Source organism: Vicugna pacos, chromosome 7 (genome assembly GCF_048564905.1).
Source record: "Vicugna pacos chromosome 7, VicPac4, whole genome shotgun sequence".
Classification (NCBI taxonomy): Eukaryota; Metazoa; Chordata; class Mammalia; order Artiodactyla; family Camelidae; genus Vicugna; species Vicugna pacos.
The window spans coordinates 15,443,813-15,461,825 of NC_132993.1; the positions used below are offsets into that span (position 1 = coordinate 15,443,813).

Consider the following 18,013-nt stretch of genomic DNA (forward strand, 5'->3'; position numbering starts at 1 on the left):
TAGTATTGACACACTGAATTCACATTGTTGTCGTAAGTATTGGAGAGCTCCTTGAGGGCAGGAATTGTTTTATGCCTTTTTTTTTTTTTTAATATATCCTCCGTGCCTAGCGAAGTCTGACATGCAGTAGGAGCACAAGGAATGCTAGATAGAAGGGAGGGAGGGAAAGGACAGAAGGAGAAAAGGAGGGAAAGAGGGGGAAAGGCATTAAAATCAAACATGCCTACTGAATACTTTTTGAAGATGAGTAAAACGGCCTTCCAAGGTTGTAGTTTTGGTTTGTTTGTTTTTTAAGTTTTTCCCGTTTATAGTGCCCAGAAACGTCCTGAACTCAGGTAAAATCCCTCTCCCTCCACCTGCCCTCCGCGCTTCCTGACCTCCAGCCCGGTCCCCAGGCCTCCCAGTCCCGCCCACTCCGCCAGCGTTGGCCAGTCCAGCCACGGCGCCTGCGCACTCGGCGCTCTCGATCCGGGCCGTCGGGGCGGGGTCCCGAGCGGGACGTTCCGCCCAAGGGAAGAGGAAGAGGAAGTTGGGGGAGGGTCCTAGCTGGGAGTGAACCGGAAGTGCAAACGCTCCTGCTTCTCCTCGGCCAGGCGGAACCTTCTGTGCTGGGCCCGGTGGCTGCGAAAAAACTTTCTTTCTCCCGCCCCAACGGTCGCCGCGGCCAACTGCCTCGCCCGCCTGGCAACCTATCCCGCCTTCTCTTCTCTCCGGCTCCGCGCGGCCCTGTCTCCCTCTCGCCCGGCGGTATCCGCTTGCTGCTGCCACCGCCTCCTCGTCTTCTGCCCGGCCAGCCGGCTCGCCCCGCTGCAGTGATGTGCGACAAGGAGTTCATGTGGGCCCTGAAAAACGGAGACCTGGACGAAGTGAAAGACTATGTGGCCAAGGTAAGCGGGGATGCTTGGAGTTGGCGAGAGCCTGGAGGTGGTATGAAGAGGAGGCTGAGGAAGCAGCTGGGAGCTGGGCTGGCGTGGGCGGGGGTGGGGGAGACCTCTTGGATGGAGGTGGCACCGACAGAGTGGGGAGTCAGAGAGCGTCTACACTGAAAGAAGGGTCCAGATAACGCGGTCGTGCTCTGTGTCAGGTAGCTGCCGTGGTGATACAGCCAGGCGCTGGCCTTCCTGACCCCTTGGGGGAGGGGAGGAGTGGTGACCCGCTCTTTTAGAGTCACTTATGAGCACTGATGATTTCCGTTCGGCCCTCTTTTACGCCAGTTACTTAAATCTTTCTTTGGATGAGGTAATTCTCCATCTTGGATCTGCCCATTACTGAATGAAGTAAGTTAAGTGATTAGGATCAGAGGAACGTTTTCTTTACCTTTGGGCCTGTTACGAATCTAAAGTAGTCATTGACCATGAAAAAAGAGTACCGAAAATAGCAATAGTTAAAATTCTGAAACTTCTCTGTAAAGTCCTAACTTTGGGTGTGGCCTTTTCCTCCACCACCCCCGCCCCTGGTCCCCCAACAAATACTTGTTTGCTTCAAGTGGTAGGGTGGTTGGTTAGCATCTGGGAATGTTTAAGATTATCTGAGTAGTTTTCAAACAAGAATGTTAACTTTTATTATTCTTTCTTTCTCTTTGATTCCATCTGAAATGCTTACATGTGTAGTAAATAGTAATGCGGTTTAGTCACAGTAATATGGGGGTAAAATCATGATGAGGAGAGCTAATCTCAAACCTGAACCCAAATGTGAATCCACATTGCAAAGAAGTGGTAAACTTTAAATTCCAAGTCGGCCTGCCTTTGGACCCTGAAACTGTGCTTTTTGTAATTGTGAGAGAACTTACATGTAATTTCAACATGATAATGATTTTAAAAAGTTTTCCTAAAGTATGGCTTTATGACATCACTATGGAGCACATTTTGCCTCTAAAATTTTAACTTTATGATGAGATCATGGAGGGCATCTTGGTCACCTTCTAAAAGTGTGGGAACCCAATCTAGACTTTAGTTCTTCAAAGGGTATGATAGGCTGCTGTGTTTTTACTTTAGAGATCTGTGTTAGGAAGCAAGTAAGCAGAAGAGAGTTTCTTAAAACTCACAGGATTGTGCAAGGCAAGCTACTGATAGACTTTCTACATAGAGATTATCTGCTCAGTTGTTATTTGTAGTGGATTTTTAGAACATTATTCACTGCCTTCTCAGCTAGTGGCAGTCTGAAACTCAACTTGTTGGATGTTTCAATGTAAGATTAAAGGGAAGAAATTACTTGGAATACTTTAATCAACATGGTTCACTCCCAGTGGTGGGACTCTGCAGTACTCTGGAAGTGAATGGGCTTCCCATTAATAGTGGAACCTAAGTTACTTGATATTCTTGAAATAAAAAAAGTTGTTGCAGCTTGCAGCTACAAAAATAACACAATTTATGTAGTATATTTCTGTTGTGTTATTTTATATCATTCTTGTGAGTCTTGTGGAATAAGTCCTTTTATTAGCCCCATTTTATGGATAAGATTACTGAGATGCACGGTACTTAAGGAAAAAATCCAAAGTTGCAGAGATAACCAATGATGAAGTTAGAACTAACCTGCTGACTCCAAAACTTAGACTCTAACTGCTCCATGCAGTATCTCACAATCTAAACTGTAACTGTGAGAGCTTATGATATCAAGATTTCTAGTAGGACATTCTTGAGGTCCACATCTAAGCACATAAATTATACAGTTTTCAATCACACAAAAACATTTTTGTAAAATTGTGTGCTAATAATGATTATTTCTTTTTGGTTAGTTTTTTAATTAGGTTATTCAATTTGATTTTGATTTTTCCCTATTGCTACCATACTTCCTACTTTCATTAACAAAAAAGATGTGCATGAGAGGGAAGGACAGTTAAAGAAAAGTAAAAAGAAGTATTAAGAACTGGTTTATCCAAAAAGATTTGACCGTAAAGTAATCCTACGGACAGACCATTGAGCTTTAGACTTCTGTAGTCTTTACTGAGTAAATTGAGTCTCTTAAAATAGCATTTGCTTCATTAGTGAAAAATAACAAAACACAGAACAACCAAAAACTGCACTCTAGTTTTTACTGCCTGAGCACCTGAGCTCCCTTATTGTGCCTTTTCACCTTCTCAAGTCCTCATAACATGATTTGTCCTGTTCAGCTGCCATCTTTCCTGCTTATTCATTGATTCACTTTTTTATCCACCAATTTATGAACACTCATTATTATTTTCTGAGTTTATGTAATGTACATTTATCTGAGTGTGTACAAAGAAGGTACATTAAGAAAGATTTAGACTTGTCTAGTTTTCCTTTTAAGAGGTGAGAATCTTTAAAATACTCTCCTCAGTATTCCCGTGAAGATCCCTCCCATTGTTAACGTAAGAATGGACCTATAGGTGAAGCGTTTTAGTATTTTCTCTTTTTTAAATTAACATTTTCAAAAATCAATAATTGTACTTTTCTACCTGCTTCTGACTTCTGTGCAGAAATCTGAAGTATGGATAGGCATAAATTGTTGGTTTGGGGTGAATTCTTGAACCCCGGAAAATAAGTTCAGAGTTCCCATACCACTGAAAATTATTTTTCTAAGTGGAAAAAGCGGCATATAAAGAAGAATTTAGAGTACTCCATATTAAATGCTTATGTAAACATTAAAACACTATCTGAAACAGTTTGGTTTCTTGACTGACCTAAAGACCACATTTAGTTAATTCATCCATCTTTATTGGGCACCTTTCAGGCCACCAGCACTTTGCTAGGCCCGGCACAATAATGAAGTTGGACACAATGCTTAGAAAACTTAAACCTCTATATTCAGCAGATCTATATGGAAAAGCTGTTGTACTTTTAAAGTAGTATGCAAATTATAAGTAACATCTCACTTACATAAGCAGTTTGTCCAATTGGAAAACAAGTAAAAGCCACAAAGTGTGATATTCATGAGCAGTGTTAGTAGCTATTCATAGTCCCATTTTCAATCTGTATGATTCCTCTGGGTGCCTTATTTTGCCTTTGTCCTCCATTTCTGCCTGTATGTTAATTTCTCCCCTTGGAGTTAATTCAGCCCTCACATGAGCTCCACACTGCCTAATGGGTAGCTCCATTCAGGTAAGTTCCAAATTGAGCTCACATTTTCTTCTCAGAAACTGTTTCAATTTTTGTTGTCTCCATTTTGACTTATGACATCATGACCCAACCATTTGCCCAAACCAGAATTTGGAGGATTTTCTCCAGTTTCTGACTGTTATCAAGACTACCCTTCTTAGTCTTTCTCATTCATTCCTTACTCTCCATTCTTGATCATCAATACTTTAGGTTAGTTACTGCTTCTTAACCACCTGGACTGTATTTTCCTTGACTGTAGGTTTCCCCTCCTTCCTGGTCAACTTACACATCTCAGCTGGAGAAATCTCTCTCTAATATGAGTCTGAGCATCTTATCTTTTTCAGCTAACCTCTTTCACTGCTCTTCTTATACATTTGTGAGTCCTCATTATTTACTCTTAAAAAGACCAGCTCATCCTTGGTTTGGCATACTAGATGGTCAAGATCAGACCCATGCTTGCCTTTTTAAACTTGCTACTCTACAAGCACGCTGCCTCAGACCCTGCCATGCTATTTCTTACTTGTATCTTCACATGTGCTCTTCCATCATCCTTGACCAAGTCTACTCACCTCAGTCCCTAACTCCCAACCTGGTGAGCTGTTTATCCTCAGCTTAAATATCACCTCTTCCAGAAAAGCATTTTGACTTGAAATGAAGTGCTGCTGCTTTTACTGTTTTGCTTATCACATAGCTGTGATTTTGTTTATATGTCTGCCTTTAATTAGGCTCTGAGCCTCTGAAGGATAGATACTATATCCTTTTTCATCTTTGTATCTCCAGTATAGTGCCAAGGAATTTCACACATTAAAAGCATTTGTTCCAAATAAATTCTTTTTATTCTCAACTTTGCTATACTTTCAACATCCTGCATAGGTTATATAATAATAATTACCTTTGACAGGTTGACTTATATTGCCAAGTACTAGAGTGCACTCTGCAAGATTTTTACTTAAATTTTCCTTTTTTTTTTTACCACAACGTTTCAGGATAGATACTAGTGTTCCATTTTAAAGATGAGTAAATTGAAGCTTAGAGAAGTTAAGAAATTTAACAAGATCGCAAAATAAGTAGCACAATTGGGATTTAAACCCATAGCTTTCCGAAATCTACAGCCCACATTTTTTTCCCTTATCAGTCTGGCTTGAAATGGTTATCTGGCTTCTTAACTCACAGTAGCTTAGCAGCAGCACATTAAGAACATGAGAAAGGGGTTTGCAGGAGGCAAGCACGAATTATCTCTGACTATGAATGAGGACATAGTAAATTGGCTACAGTTTTTAAAATATTAAATAATAACAATTTGGAAGTAGCATGGAGACACCATCTCTATAAACTTTTAAGTCTTGTCAGGGGCTATTTTTTATCTTTGCTCAGGGTGTGTCTCTAAAGAAACTGATGGCTTGTGGAAACTTTTGTATGTATAGTCACACATAAATAATCTTATAATTTATATTCATAGTTATGATCCTGTACAGTACAGGAAAAGTTAAATTGTGTCTGCCTTAAGAAGAAACAAAAGTTAACTGAAGTATTAAGATTTCTATTCAGATGGTTTAAATTAAACAAATGACACTTTTTTCAAAAGTATGTTCTTAAAACTTCTATATATTTGAGTATTGTGATATCAAGTACAGGTATAATGTCATTTACTTATCACATCTACCCATGAGCATAGTTAATATTATTAACCTGATTTTAGAGATGAAGAAACAGAGGCGAAGATTAAATAACTTGCCTAAGGTCATAAAGCTCTTGAGTAATGAAAATGAGATTTGAACTCAATCTCTCTGAGTTCAAAGCTCTTTGCTATTTACGTCAGCATACCGTTGACTTTCGTTTCTCAGTAAGGCTGGATAACTCAGGGGTACTATATTATTGAGTACTTAAGTATTAAAAATAATCACAGCAGAATGGTAATTATCCATTGAGACTATATAGAGGGAGCTTTGTGTTTAGTTTAGAGAAACCAACTTTCTTAGTGGTGAATGCTTGTGAGTTATATTGATAAGTAGTATCTTAGACTCTCCAGCAGGTCTGATATATGTACTCGCTTGTTTACATGTGCTTCTGTTTCACTTGCAGTGAAATACTATACATTAGGTCTCTAACTTCCCTTTATTTGTGGTTTCCTTTCCCTCTCCAGCCCGCATTCTAATTATACCTGCCTTTGACACTCTAATAGAGTTGAAAAGCAACAATTGTCCACCTTCTGAGAGAAAAAGATCTCTTGAACTTGAGAAAAAGTATTATCTAATCTTTAGAAGTTGCGTGACTTACTGGGATCACTTTTCACTTTCCTAATAAAATAGGCAATTGAAAAGAGGTCCCGATTCAAACTGTCTTGCGTTTATTAGTTTTATGCAGTTTTCTTTTTCCCCCTTTGTTTTTGTTTTTTGAGTTTTTTTAATTATCAGTTTTTTTGGTTTTTTTTTTTAATTTATCACTGTGTTATGCCCTTTCTATAGAAGGGCTTGTGACCCAGTCAGACAGCCAATATGTCAGCTTGTATATGATACAGGTGCCCTTTGTAGATACAGAGAATTTAGTGTAGATACTTTATATTAGTCTTTTAGTCTTTTACTTTGAATTTAAAATAAAGCAAGATCTTTTTTACCCTGGAATATAAGTGTTCACTCAGATGTCCAATGGCTATGTGTAGTGTTTTGCTTTGAGATTTTAAACATTATCAAACTAATGCACACAATTTAAAGTGTAATTAATTAAAGCCGATTTAAATTTTAAAATACTGTTTATTATTTAAGAGATAAAGCTGTGTTGAGTAGAATGAAACAAAGTGCCTCATTGCCCATTATCCCTTCCCAGGTGGTTTCTTAATGTAAAATACAGATTTTATTAGATATTTTTAAAACAGAAAAGTATAAGAAAAAGACAATAATTGGCCCATAATCCTACTATCTGGATAATTCCTGTTAACTTTAAAAAGTGAAATTAATTAAAGTACAGATTAGAAAATGTAACACATGGGTCTCTGTCTCAGTTCCTGTGAACAGAGGTAGCCATTCTTAACAGGTTAACATAATTAATTCCAGAAAAACATTGGGAAACTCACTGACTCATCCATTTCCCCACTTTAAAATAATTCTATGCACACTTCTGCACTAGGCTTTTTTTTTTTAATTCCTTAAAGATTTATCTTAGGTTCCATATTGAAATTTATTCATTCTTTCCTTTTTAAATGATAAGTAGTATTCCATTTTATGGATATATGATAATTTATTTAACTGTTGCTTTTTGACAAACATCTCTTTCTAGCTTATTTTTGTAATTAAAGTGTTATCGTGATTACCTTTGTATATATGCCTTGAGACCTTCTGAGGCTATATATGTATTTACCCTCCTGATGAATTTTATCAACTTAGACACACGTCAGTAGCACGTGAATCAAATCATTCATTCCCTCACGATGCTGCATTTTTGCTATTTGCATAGGTGAAAAATAATGTTGCTTTGATTTGCATTTCTTTAATGAGGCAAACAAACATCAGAACTTTATTAGCTTTTGTATTCATTTCCTCAGACTTCTTGTTTATATCTTTTGCTCACTTTTCTGTTAGGTAATTGGTCTGTTTTTTACTGATTTGTATGAGCCCTTTATAAATTAAGGAAGTTAGTTTTTTTATCATTTGTTTTGCAAATATTTTTTCCAGTTTGTGTCTTGGCTTCATCTTTCTTGTTGTTCTATAACGGTCTTTACTTTTTAGCTTTTATGTGGTTAAATATATCGCTTTTTCCACCTTTTATGACTTGGATTTTCTGTCCTGTTTAAAGAGACGTGTTTTTTCTCCTCTGTCAAATCATGAATAAATTTGGTCTTCCTTCTAGATCTTCTGTGGGGTTTTTTTTTTCATTTTTTGCATTTTAGGCATTTGATCCTTCCGTTATTTATTTTGAAGTAAGGCATGAGATAGGAATATAGCTTATGTATTTTTAAACAGTTTTCACATCATTTATTGTAATTCCCCTTTACCTACTAATCTGAACTATTGTCTTTATTATAAAGAAAATTCCAACATGTGTTTGGATTTCTTACTCTTTTTCTACCCATACTAAACTGTTTTAATGGTAGCTTCATCATATGTTTTAGTGTGGCATAGAGCCACTTTCTCATTATGTTCTCTCTAGAATTTTGGCCAGAGGGTTCTTTTAAGATTTTTTCCTTTTTCCTATCATTTCAGGGAAAACATGAGCATTTTTGGAATCTACGTCACATTTAACCCATGTATCTTCATAAGCGTTAACCTTTTTTTTGGTCTGGAATACTAGCATCATGTGATCTGGAGACATGATGCTTTAGCTTCATTCTTTATGAAGTATCTTAGGAGAATATGGTACAGTATCACAGTGTTGTGTGTCAAAGTTTTTGAAACAGTGAAGTTGTGTTTAGGTAATCAAATCACAGCTGAATTGTTAATTAAAAATTTCTTGGTGAGACTGCATCAAAGACAAGACCACCTTGTAATGAGAAATATGACTAAAAGTAGTTTTTTTGCAACTTGGCTTATTTTTTTAGTTCACAGACTATTACAAGGGTGTAGAGTACCTGTGATTAGTGAAAGCAGTGAGAGAAGAAATAAAAACATAAGAAACTGACCCAAGAAGGTGAAGTGACAAAGAATCACATTACCTTAAAGTTCCACAGACCTGTATAATAAGTAATATGTGTAAGTGTAACCTTGAGCTTCAAGAAAAGTTAAAATTTGGTCTACTTTCTCTTATTGAAAAAGTCAGAGACGTGCATAATATATTTTGGAAAGATTTCCATTTGACAATATGAAGTAATATATTTATAATATTTATATACTTGGGCCTAAATTCTTGGGCATCTGAAAAATTTAAATATCAAAAAAAAAGGTTGTAGATAATAAACACTTTACCCATAGCATAATAGAAGGCATAATGGCAAATTCCCTGTTGGCTTTGGAATTAAACTCTCCCACTCTGGCTTTCTTACTAACTGGATCACTTTGAACAAGTTAGTTAACTGCTCAGAACTTGTTTCCTCAACTGGGGCAAATGGGGATAATGGTGTCTACTTAATATATATAAACTGTGTTTCCCTGGCATATGGTGAGTGCCAATAAATGTTAACCATTGTTATCAATAATACTAACCATAAATTTATTTAGAAGCAAAACTACTTAAAGATCATCTAATCTACCTCCCTTATTTTGTAGATGAGGCAAAATTAGATGTTAAAGGGCTGGACCCAGATCATGCTGCTAATTAGGGTTAGGACTTTAATTCAGTTTTCCTGACCTGAACAGGTGTGTTTTTCACTACACTACAGTGTTTTTGAATGAAGTAGTTTATACTAGCTGTTACCACTATTGGAGTATTCTTTTTTGCCTCACCCCATTTGCTTGGTAAATTTCTGTTTATTTTTTTTAAGTTTTTTTTCTGCATAGCATTCCCTGACTGTGCAGTTAATCCCTCGTTTATGCCAACATGGTACCTAATATAGAGTTTTCTTACTGTATTTATGTTCTAGTGTAGAGTTTCTTAAACTTGAGAGTTACAGGCTCCTGACTTGGCTGACAAACCCCCAGACTTGAATTTGAAAAACAGCGAATGGCTTAAGAAACTCAAATCTTGCTATGTGGAATATGTCTTTAAGTTTTCAATGTTCAGTGTTTTGTGTTAATGACTGTTTGAAAAAACAGATGCGGGTATAAGCGTGTGTCACTTGTTACTATTTAGATATTTGAATAGTGCCTGTCAAATTGAGAACTGAGAGATTGTCCCCTCAAAATATCTCTGCAGATCTTGATGTAAGATGCATTGTTTGTAGAGGGGCGTTTGTTTTCTTGGGGGTGGGGCTTCACAGCCTATGAAACCCCTTCCTGTGTTTGAGGAGTTCCCTGGCATGTAGTATGAATCTTACTGAAATGCAAAACTGGCTCCCAACTACTCAAAAGCCAACAAGAACAAATAAATTGTTTTCTCCTGCCCACACTTAGGAAATGGGCCCATAACCCAAACATGGCTAATTGGATGTTTTTACCTGAAACTGATACTCGGGCACAGTAGAGGATGTAGTGGCAGCCATAAAGCATCCAGTTTCCGAAAAGAGAAGTAGTGGTGTACCCGTTTTGGCATCGCTTCTGTGCTCAGGTGGTTCATATCTCAGATTTTGATTTTATTCTTGCCTGTAAGCCTCCTTGGTTCCTGCTCATTTACTGAGTGTGGTTCTTCAAACTTCCCCACAATTCTAAGAGCTACTTTTAATATCTGTTTAATGCATTACATTCTGTTGATCAATATGAACTGGTTTTTGTTGCTTGCAATTAAGAACCCCATATTAATTTTTACCTGCCTGTCTTTCCTGTTTGACTATGAACTTTTTGAAGATAGAAATTATCTTTGTAGTCCAAATAATTATCACATTGTCTGTTACCTGCCTATGGCTTAGTTAAATTTGGGTTGAATTGGTATCTCCAGGAACTAACACTTCCTTTGTTGTTTTCAAAGTTGTTTTACCATATATGTCTTTGAGACAGATATTCTTAGTATAAATGGTATTCCTTCATTTCATTAGTTAAAAATAGATCCGTTTTCAAACTCTTTGTTTTAAACTCAGTGAACTTTGTCCACCTTTTTCACACTACTACAATAGTTGTGAAATACAATAATAGTGACAAAAGTTGTATCCATTGTATAAATATAGTGCCAACTCCACTTGTAACCTCTCATTTTATAATTTCAGTGAGGAGTTGTTAAATTCTCAATTTCATTGCAGCATTATTTACAATAGCCAGGATATGGAAGCAGCCTAAGTGTCCATCAATAGATGAAGGAATAAAGAAGATGTGGTATATACATACAATGGAATATTATTCAGCTAAAAAGAGAATGAAATCTTGCCATTTGCAAGATGGATGGACTTGGAGGGTATTATATTAAGTGCAGTGAAGTCAGAGAAAGACAAATACTGTATGATTTCACTTATATATGGAATCTAGAAAACAAAATAAGTAAACAGACATAACAAAACAGAAACAGATACATAGATACAGAGAACAAACAGGTGGTTGCCAGAAGGGAGGAGGATTGGAGGGATGAGTGAAATAGGAGATTAAGAGGTATAAACTTCCAGTTACAAAATTAATGAGTCACAGGAATGAAATGTACAGCATGTGGAATATAGTCAATAATATTGTAATAATTTTTATAGTGACAGATGGTAACTAGACTTGATCATTTTGAAATCTATAGAAATAACAAATCACTCTGTTGAGCACCTGGAACTAACACAGTGTTGTAGATCATTTATACTTCAATTAAAAAAAAATAAGATTACATATATAAAAAACGCTTTGAATAAAAGCATGTGAAATACTATTATTCACTGAGGAAAATATTAAAGTCCATAAATAAGTCTTAAATGTTTAAGTATTTCCATTTTCGTTATATTTAAATGTATATTTAAATGTTTATTAATAATTGCCTTAAATTGTCATTTAATTCTAATATGACTTAAAGTTTTTAAACCATGCAGTCTCAGTAAAAGTAAAGATAGTTGTTTTGCTCATTTCCTTGTGAAAAATAAAAATCATCACTGTTCTTTTATTGGTGTTAGTGGACAAATGTTAAAACCTGTGCTTAATGTGACATTACTTATGACAATATAAAAGCATGTTGACCATTAAACCAATAAAATTGAAAGCTTTCTAGCCGCAAACTAAGGCCTTAGAAAACACCTTCATTGTTATTTTAAAGGTCTCTGAAGAAGAGTAATTATGCTTTTTCTTTGATTTTCAGTAGACCTGAGTTTGACTCCCTGCTCTACCACGTATTAACTTTGACCAAGCTATTTAATTTCATCAAACCTCAGCTTCCTCATCTGAAAATAGGGATTGTAATAGTACCCAATTCATGTTTTATCCATAATTTTTATCCAAAAAATTTACCCAATTTTTAAAAGAGATAGTTAATGTAAAATTTAACAAAGCAGTGCCTAACGTATTGTAACTGTATAGTAAATGTTTGCTGTTTGTGGTGTTTTTAAATAAATCCTTTCCTAAGAAGGGGCTCTCTTACCTCTTAAGCTTTGTAAGCCATAGAATCTCTGTCACAACTATTCATCTCTGCTGTTGTTCAAGCAGCCATAGATGATATGTAAACAAATGAGCACGTGTGTGTTCCAGTAAAACTTTATTTACAGAAATAGGCAGAAGATTGGATTCGGCCCGTGGGTCATCGTTTGCTCACTCCTGCATAACACTAAAGTCACAAAAACTAGATTGTCAAATAAACTAAATTTCATTTCTTTCTCCTTGAGTTTTTGAGATCGAAAGTAATTAAAATATATAATCAAATATAAAACTTATTTTGGGGATCAGCATTTTCAAAAATCTGATCTTTATGGTTTAAAGATACTAAAGTATAAAGAAAAGCAAGGCATAGAAAGTCACATGTAGCTGGGGGAAGAGAAGGAGAAGCTGAATAAAATTCTCTGCAAGAAGTATAGAGTCTCTGCAGTAAATCTGAACCTTAGACAAAAGGCCTAGAATTATTCTGAAAATTAGGAGTTGTTACTTATAAACATACCAACAGGAACTAATTTAAGTCCTTAAACTGAAAGGAAATTCTAAATCTTTTTGGCTGTTAAAGGTCATTTATCACCAAAAGTGTGCCAGAATTCTCTTTCCAGCCCGAGTGCCAGTCGCATGACCTGGCTTGATTTCTAACTCTAAAAGTAAAAGAGAAGGTAGTTAGCACAGTTTTCACTGGTTCATTCACAGTTCATCCAGCAAATATCATTTGAGACTTATAGTACTGGCTGGTGTATTTAGTAACTCTTCTGAAGATGAGTTTCCTTTGGTAGATTCAGATAAAAGGATGTACAGGACAGACAACAAATAAGATAGTTATATGAGCTCTGAATAAATTATTTCCTTATTTAATATATGACATATGAATAAAACTTAGAAAGCAACTACACAAATGTGTTAAGAAAACTTACAACTATATAAACAGAATAGACTGCTGTAAGAGCAAAGAAGTCATATTTGGATGCAATACAGTGGAGAATAAACTCTATAGAATATCAAATTCAAAATAGAAGATAATGAGAACAGAATGCCTTCTCTTATTCTTACCTGGTATGGTCCACATAATAAATTAATACACATAAGCTGGACATGAAATTTAATCCTCACATCTACCCAGGTAGGCCTTATCTCCATTTTATAGGTAGGGAGATGGAAATGCCTGTGATCCTATAACTAATGAATGAGTGGAAGGATTGGATTTGATCCAATTCATTCGAGTAGAGTATTCTTTACCCATCATTTGTATTGAAATGTTTCAGAACTACATATGAAATACATAGATGGAATAAATTGAAGATTAAGTATTATAGTAGATAAGCCATTGGAATTGAACCAGCAAGATAGGGAAAAACATACAAGTTTGAAGTGCTAAATAGAAATACAAGTTTTCAGAACTGAAAAGAAGACCCCAGATTGGAAATAGAGGGTCCCTACTTCTATTCAAAATTAATAAACCCAAATGAAGAGCAAGATACATCCTAGCTAAAGTGATTAACTATAAAATTTTTTTTTTTTAGTCTGTAACCTCCTGGGCAAAATAATAACATTAATTTCCAAGGGGCAAAAAACGTCATCTTACCTTCAGATTATTTTCTATGATGGTACTGGAAAACAATGAAATCAGCAATTCTGTCAGGAATATAATATATGAAAAAAATGTTTAAATTGTCATTCATAAAAAAAAGTCATTCATGTGTGATGGCTACAGAAAAATAATCTGAGAAAATGTATATCCCACTTCACTCAACAGAAGTCTACAGAGATCATGCTTGAAATTTTAGGGATTGAATTTTTATTTCCCTTTTCTTTCTCCTCTCTTGCCTCCAACTTTCCTTCCTTTCTCCCTTCCTATCATGGAATTATTTATAGACATAGCCTTTAAGAATGTAAACCATTGGATCAGGACACAAGATATTTCCCAGGCTTTGTGAGAGTTTTAGGAATTTATTCCAACTACGGAGCCATGAATTAGTTTCTTGAAAATGAAGCTACTTTTTGATCATATTAATCTTTTTTCCAAATTGAGATACTGCTGTAATGTTTTGAATGGGTTTTCTTAATTTGGGTAGTCTTTCTCCATATAGAAATATGCATTTTGTTAAATTAAAATTTTAGTTTTATGCCGCCAGTAAAAATTTTAATACTTTGCTATTTTCAGTTAGAAAATGTCTAACTGACTAGTTGCTTTTCTAAATTTTTCTTAAATGAGTTGCACTTTTTATTTATTTGTTTATTTATTTTAGAGGGTAGAGGTAATTAGATTTACTTACTTGTTGTTTTTAGAGGAGGTAGTGGGGATTGAACCCAGGACCTCCCGTATGCTAAGCATGCCTTCTACCACTTGAGCTATGCCCTTTCCCCTTGAGTAATCTTTTAAACTTCCAAAGAAGAAAAATAACCAGTGTACCTAAAAAAGAGAAGTGTGCTTTTAATAAGTAAATCAGCTGTATAAAACTAATTTAAATGTCTGAAGTAGTCGTTTTGAAAGAGGAAAACCTTAAAGTTCTATATAGATGTATACATGGTATGTATGGAAATAGACCGTAAGATTTGTGGCCTTAATTATTGCAGGATTAAAACCTTTTTTTTTTGTAGTAAGAAAGACAGATGCTTAGCACATACATTGATTAAACATGCTAATAAAGACTTACACATTTGCACTGAACATTTTTTTCTGGCTCACATTTTGTTTCTTTGACTTCTATTAATTTCATGTGATGCTGCTGAGTAAATTAATGAAAATGAACCTGTAATTTGAATATATACTTCCAGAACCTTGAATAGTCCTAGGTTAAGAATCCCAGAGACAGAGATACATGGTTATTTGTAAAAACTGTTAAAAACACAGGATTTTGTTTTATTTTGTAGTTCTCTTCCTTAGATAATATATATGTGTTTTGTTTGTGAACAGTTTTTTTTTTCCTTTTTGGCCAGAGTCTCAGCCATCACTACCATTGAAGTGTGTCAGAATTACTACCACTTGCAGTAATTTAGTAAATGAAAATAACCCTCAATTGGGAACATGTCTGAAGTGACTGATCTATTGGATTTTACAAGGTGATGACCTTGGTCAGAATCAGCCTAACACAGGGCTAACATAGATTCTAACTAGTAATAAGAAACTATTGTTCAAAACACATTAAAAGTATTTCATAAAGATGCATTTTCATGTATTGTTATTAAACAGGTGCTCATTAAACAAATGATTATTTGTTATGGGTATTATTGTTCATTACTTTGAAATGAGTTTGTATTTATAATATTGAGAGTTGGAGGCATTTGGTGTGACAGAACTTTCCTGTTAACTTTGTAGAAAGTATATAGATTAAGAACAAGTTGTATACTTCTCAGACTTTCTACCTTTCTGTTGTGCCGTCTATTTGTTTTTTCTGTGTCATAAAGTTCCAGATAAAATACAAAAGTGTTATTCATTTGAACCCTTTGCTGTGTTGTAATTTATAGCTCTGGTACTGTTTTACCCACTAACGTCACCAATGCAGTAATGTATGATTCTTCTTGGCAAAGTGATATCCTGTGGTAAGAACTCAACCTTGAGTGGCAGGGGAGAGAGGAGAAGAGAGGGAGGATCATAGGAAAGGAGGAGGCATAGCATTCATCCAGTTGTCAAAGGGATCTGTCCTTATAAAAATACTAAACACCATAATCTTACAGACTTCTGAATTCTAAATAGGGAAAGGTAATAGTTAACTGTAACTGAATTATTGGGGACATTGACTCAATTATATAGAATTTGTTCAATTTGATAGTTTTGCTGAATTCTACAATCAGGTGTCCAGTATTAATTTACATGCTGTGCTACAAAATGGTCACACATATGCTAATTTAATCTTCTGTTTGTTAAGTAGCTTTTGAGGACACTGGTTTCTTGTGACAGTACAATATGTACTTAGGCCTTAGAGCTCAGTTGCAGTGACGTGTACATATCTTAGAGATCAAAGGAAGAGAATTGTTTCTTTTCACCTGGAAAAAGGCCTAAAAAGGAAGTTCTTTGCCCGTGTCAGATGACCATTTCATTTAGAAATATTATAGAGAACACTGTCCCATTCGAATGTTTGTTATTCAAATGAACCTAATGCTGCGTAGTAGATAGAGGGCTTGCAAGAAGAACTGGATCTAAGTGAGTATCTCCACTTTTGAGATGCATGTAAGAGATTTTTGCCATTAAGGACAGGAAATCTGAAACTATTGAAAATGTTATTCCGTATTAAAACCATTAAGGAGAGTGAGGAAGGCAAAGACTGAGGAAAACAAGGGGAAATCTAGTAAAAGGAAGAGTAAGACACCTTTAAAAAAAATAGAACTACTAAGTAAACTAGACTCATCCTGACTTATTCTGTATTTGGATAGTGGGTGTTAGAGATAGAACACTTCTTATCACAAATGAATTTTTTTTTCTTTACCAGTATACCTAACCTGTTGCCCTTTGTTTGCCTTTAACTTCTAGTAGCTGTATTTGCAATGAAGCAGTAACAGCAGCCCACCAGCAGAAAATTTACTGTCCGGGCCGTATAAGTGATTAGGATAATAATATCCCTGGAACACAGATAAAGCAGTCAGACACCTATTTTTTTGCCCTGTGCTGTGATCACAACAATGATCACAATATTCGAATGGCCATTGTTTAATGTGAGGTTATTTACTGAGTGCTTGGTCTACATTTTCTCATTTAATTGTCAGAAAAAAATTGATTTAAAAAAAGACCAAATAAGATTGTTTTGCAGATGAGGTAAATGAAACTTGAAGAAATTTAGGTAACTTGTTCAGGATAACTAAGCTAGTAAATGGCAGAGCCAAGATTTATCTCTGGATCTGTTAGACTCCAGAAGCCACTCTTGTTCCGTAACAGAAACATGAGGTGTTTTTTTGTTTGGGGTTTTTTTTTTTTTTTTTAAGTTTTGTTTTAAGATTGAGGAGGGAGAGGGGAATGGAGTTTGAATTTTTTTTTTTGTATGACTTAGCACAAACCTGTTGTCAAAGGGAAACTTCTAGAACCACAGTGACCATAGTCCAGCTCTTGCTGTGCAAATTACAGCTATTACTTGACTTGAACTTTGTATTTTTTGTTCACTTCTGTATTTCTACCACTTAGAATAATGTCTAGCTCATAGGGGGAGCTCATAAATATTTGTTGAATGAATGACTGATCAAATAAATGGCTAGTGAATGAACACGCTTTAAAGCTGCTGGGTCTTGTGGAAGATCTAGAGCCGTGTTTACCGGGGTTAAGAGGAGTCCGTGTAGAAAGAGCTTGCAGCTCTTTTCTATCCAGAAGGCAAAATCGAAATCAGATTAAGGAATATCAAGTCGAGGTGGCAAAATTCGGAGTCTAAATGACAGGAAAAGAAGAGTATCCAATGTCTGACTACGAAAAAGGACATTAGCACAGAGTCCAGGTAAACCAGTTCACCTTCTTGGCGTTCACACACTGGCAAACGGGGTCTGAAGGAGGGGGAGTAACATCGTTACAGAATTAACTCGTCACCCAGCGCTTTAGGGGTGTTCTGTGTTCTTCGATGCTCTTAACTACTTCTAAGGTGTAAGTAAGACAAAGAACAGGAGATGAAATAAAAAGGATGCCAGCCACTTTGAGTTAATCATGTAAAAAAGTGGTTCAGCATTTCAGGCTTCATAACTAAGTGATAATTTAACTTAAGTCATTGTAAGACTTCTTTACCTTTGGCACAGAATGTTGCCAGTTGGTTCAGTTATATATATGACATATATATATCATATATAATGATTCAGTTATATATTACATTCCTTTTCATACTCTTTTCCATTTTATTACAGGATATTGAATATAGTTCCCTATAGGTCCTTGCACAGTAGGTCCTTGTTGTTTATCTATTTTATATATATAGCAGT

At 35.6% G+C, this 18,013-nt stretch overlaps 1 protein-coding gene across 2 annotated transcripts in view; it reads left to right on the top strand.

Moving 5' to 3' along the window:
- The first annotated feature begins 184 nt into the window (after window positions 1-184).
- Window positions 185-18,013, top strand: part of MTPN (myotrophin) — a 56,839-nt gene continuing 39,010 nt past the window's right edge. Inside the window, exons 1-2 of one of the 2 annotated variants that reach the window (XM_072964387.1) lie at window positions 185-335; window positions 594-887. In XM_072964387.1, coding sequence (XP_072820488.1) covers window positions 816-887 — 72 coding nt within the window. In that variant the 5' untranslated portion in view covers window positions 185-335; window positions 594-815. Of the gene's footprint in view, window positions 336-561; window positions 888-18,013 lie in introns of those variants that run through there. The other variant, XM_006213101.4, reaches the window with a different exon arrangement.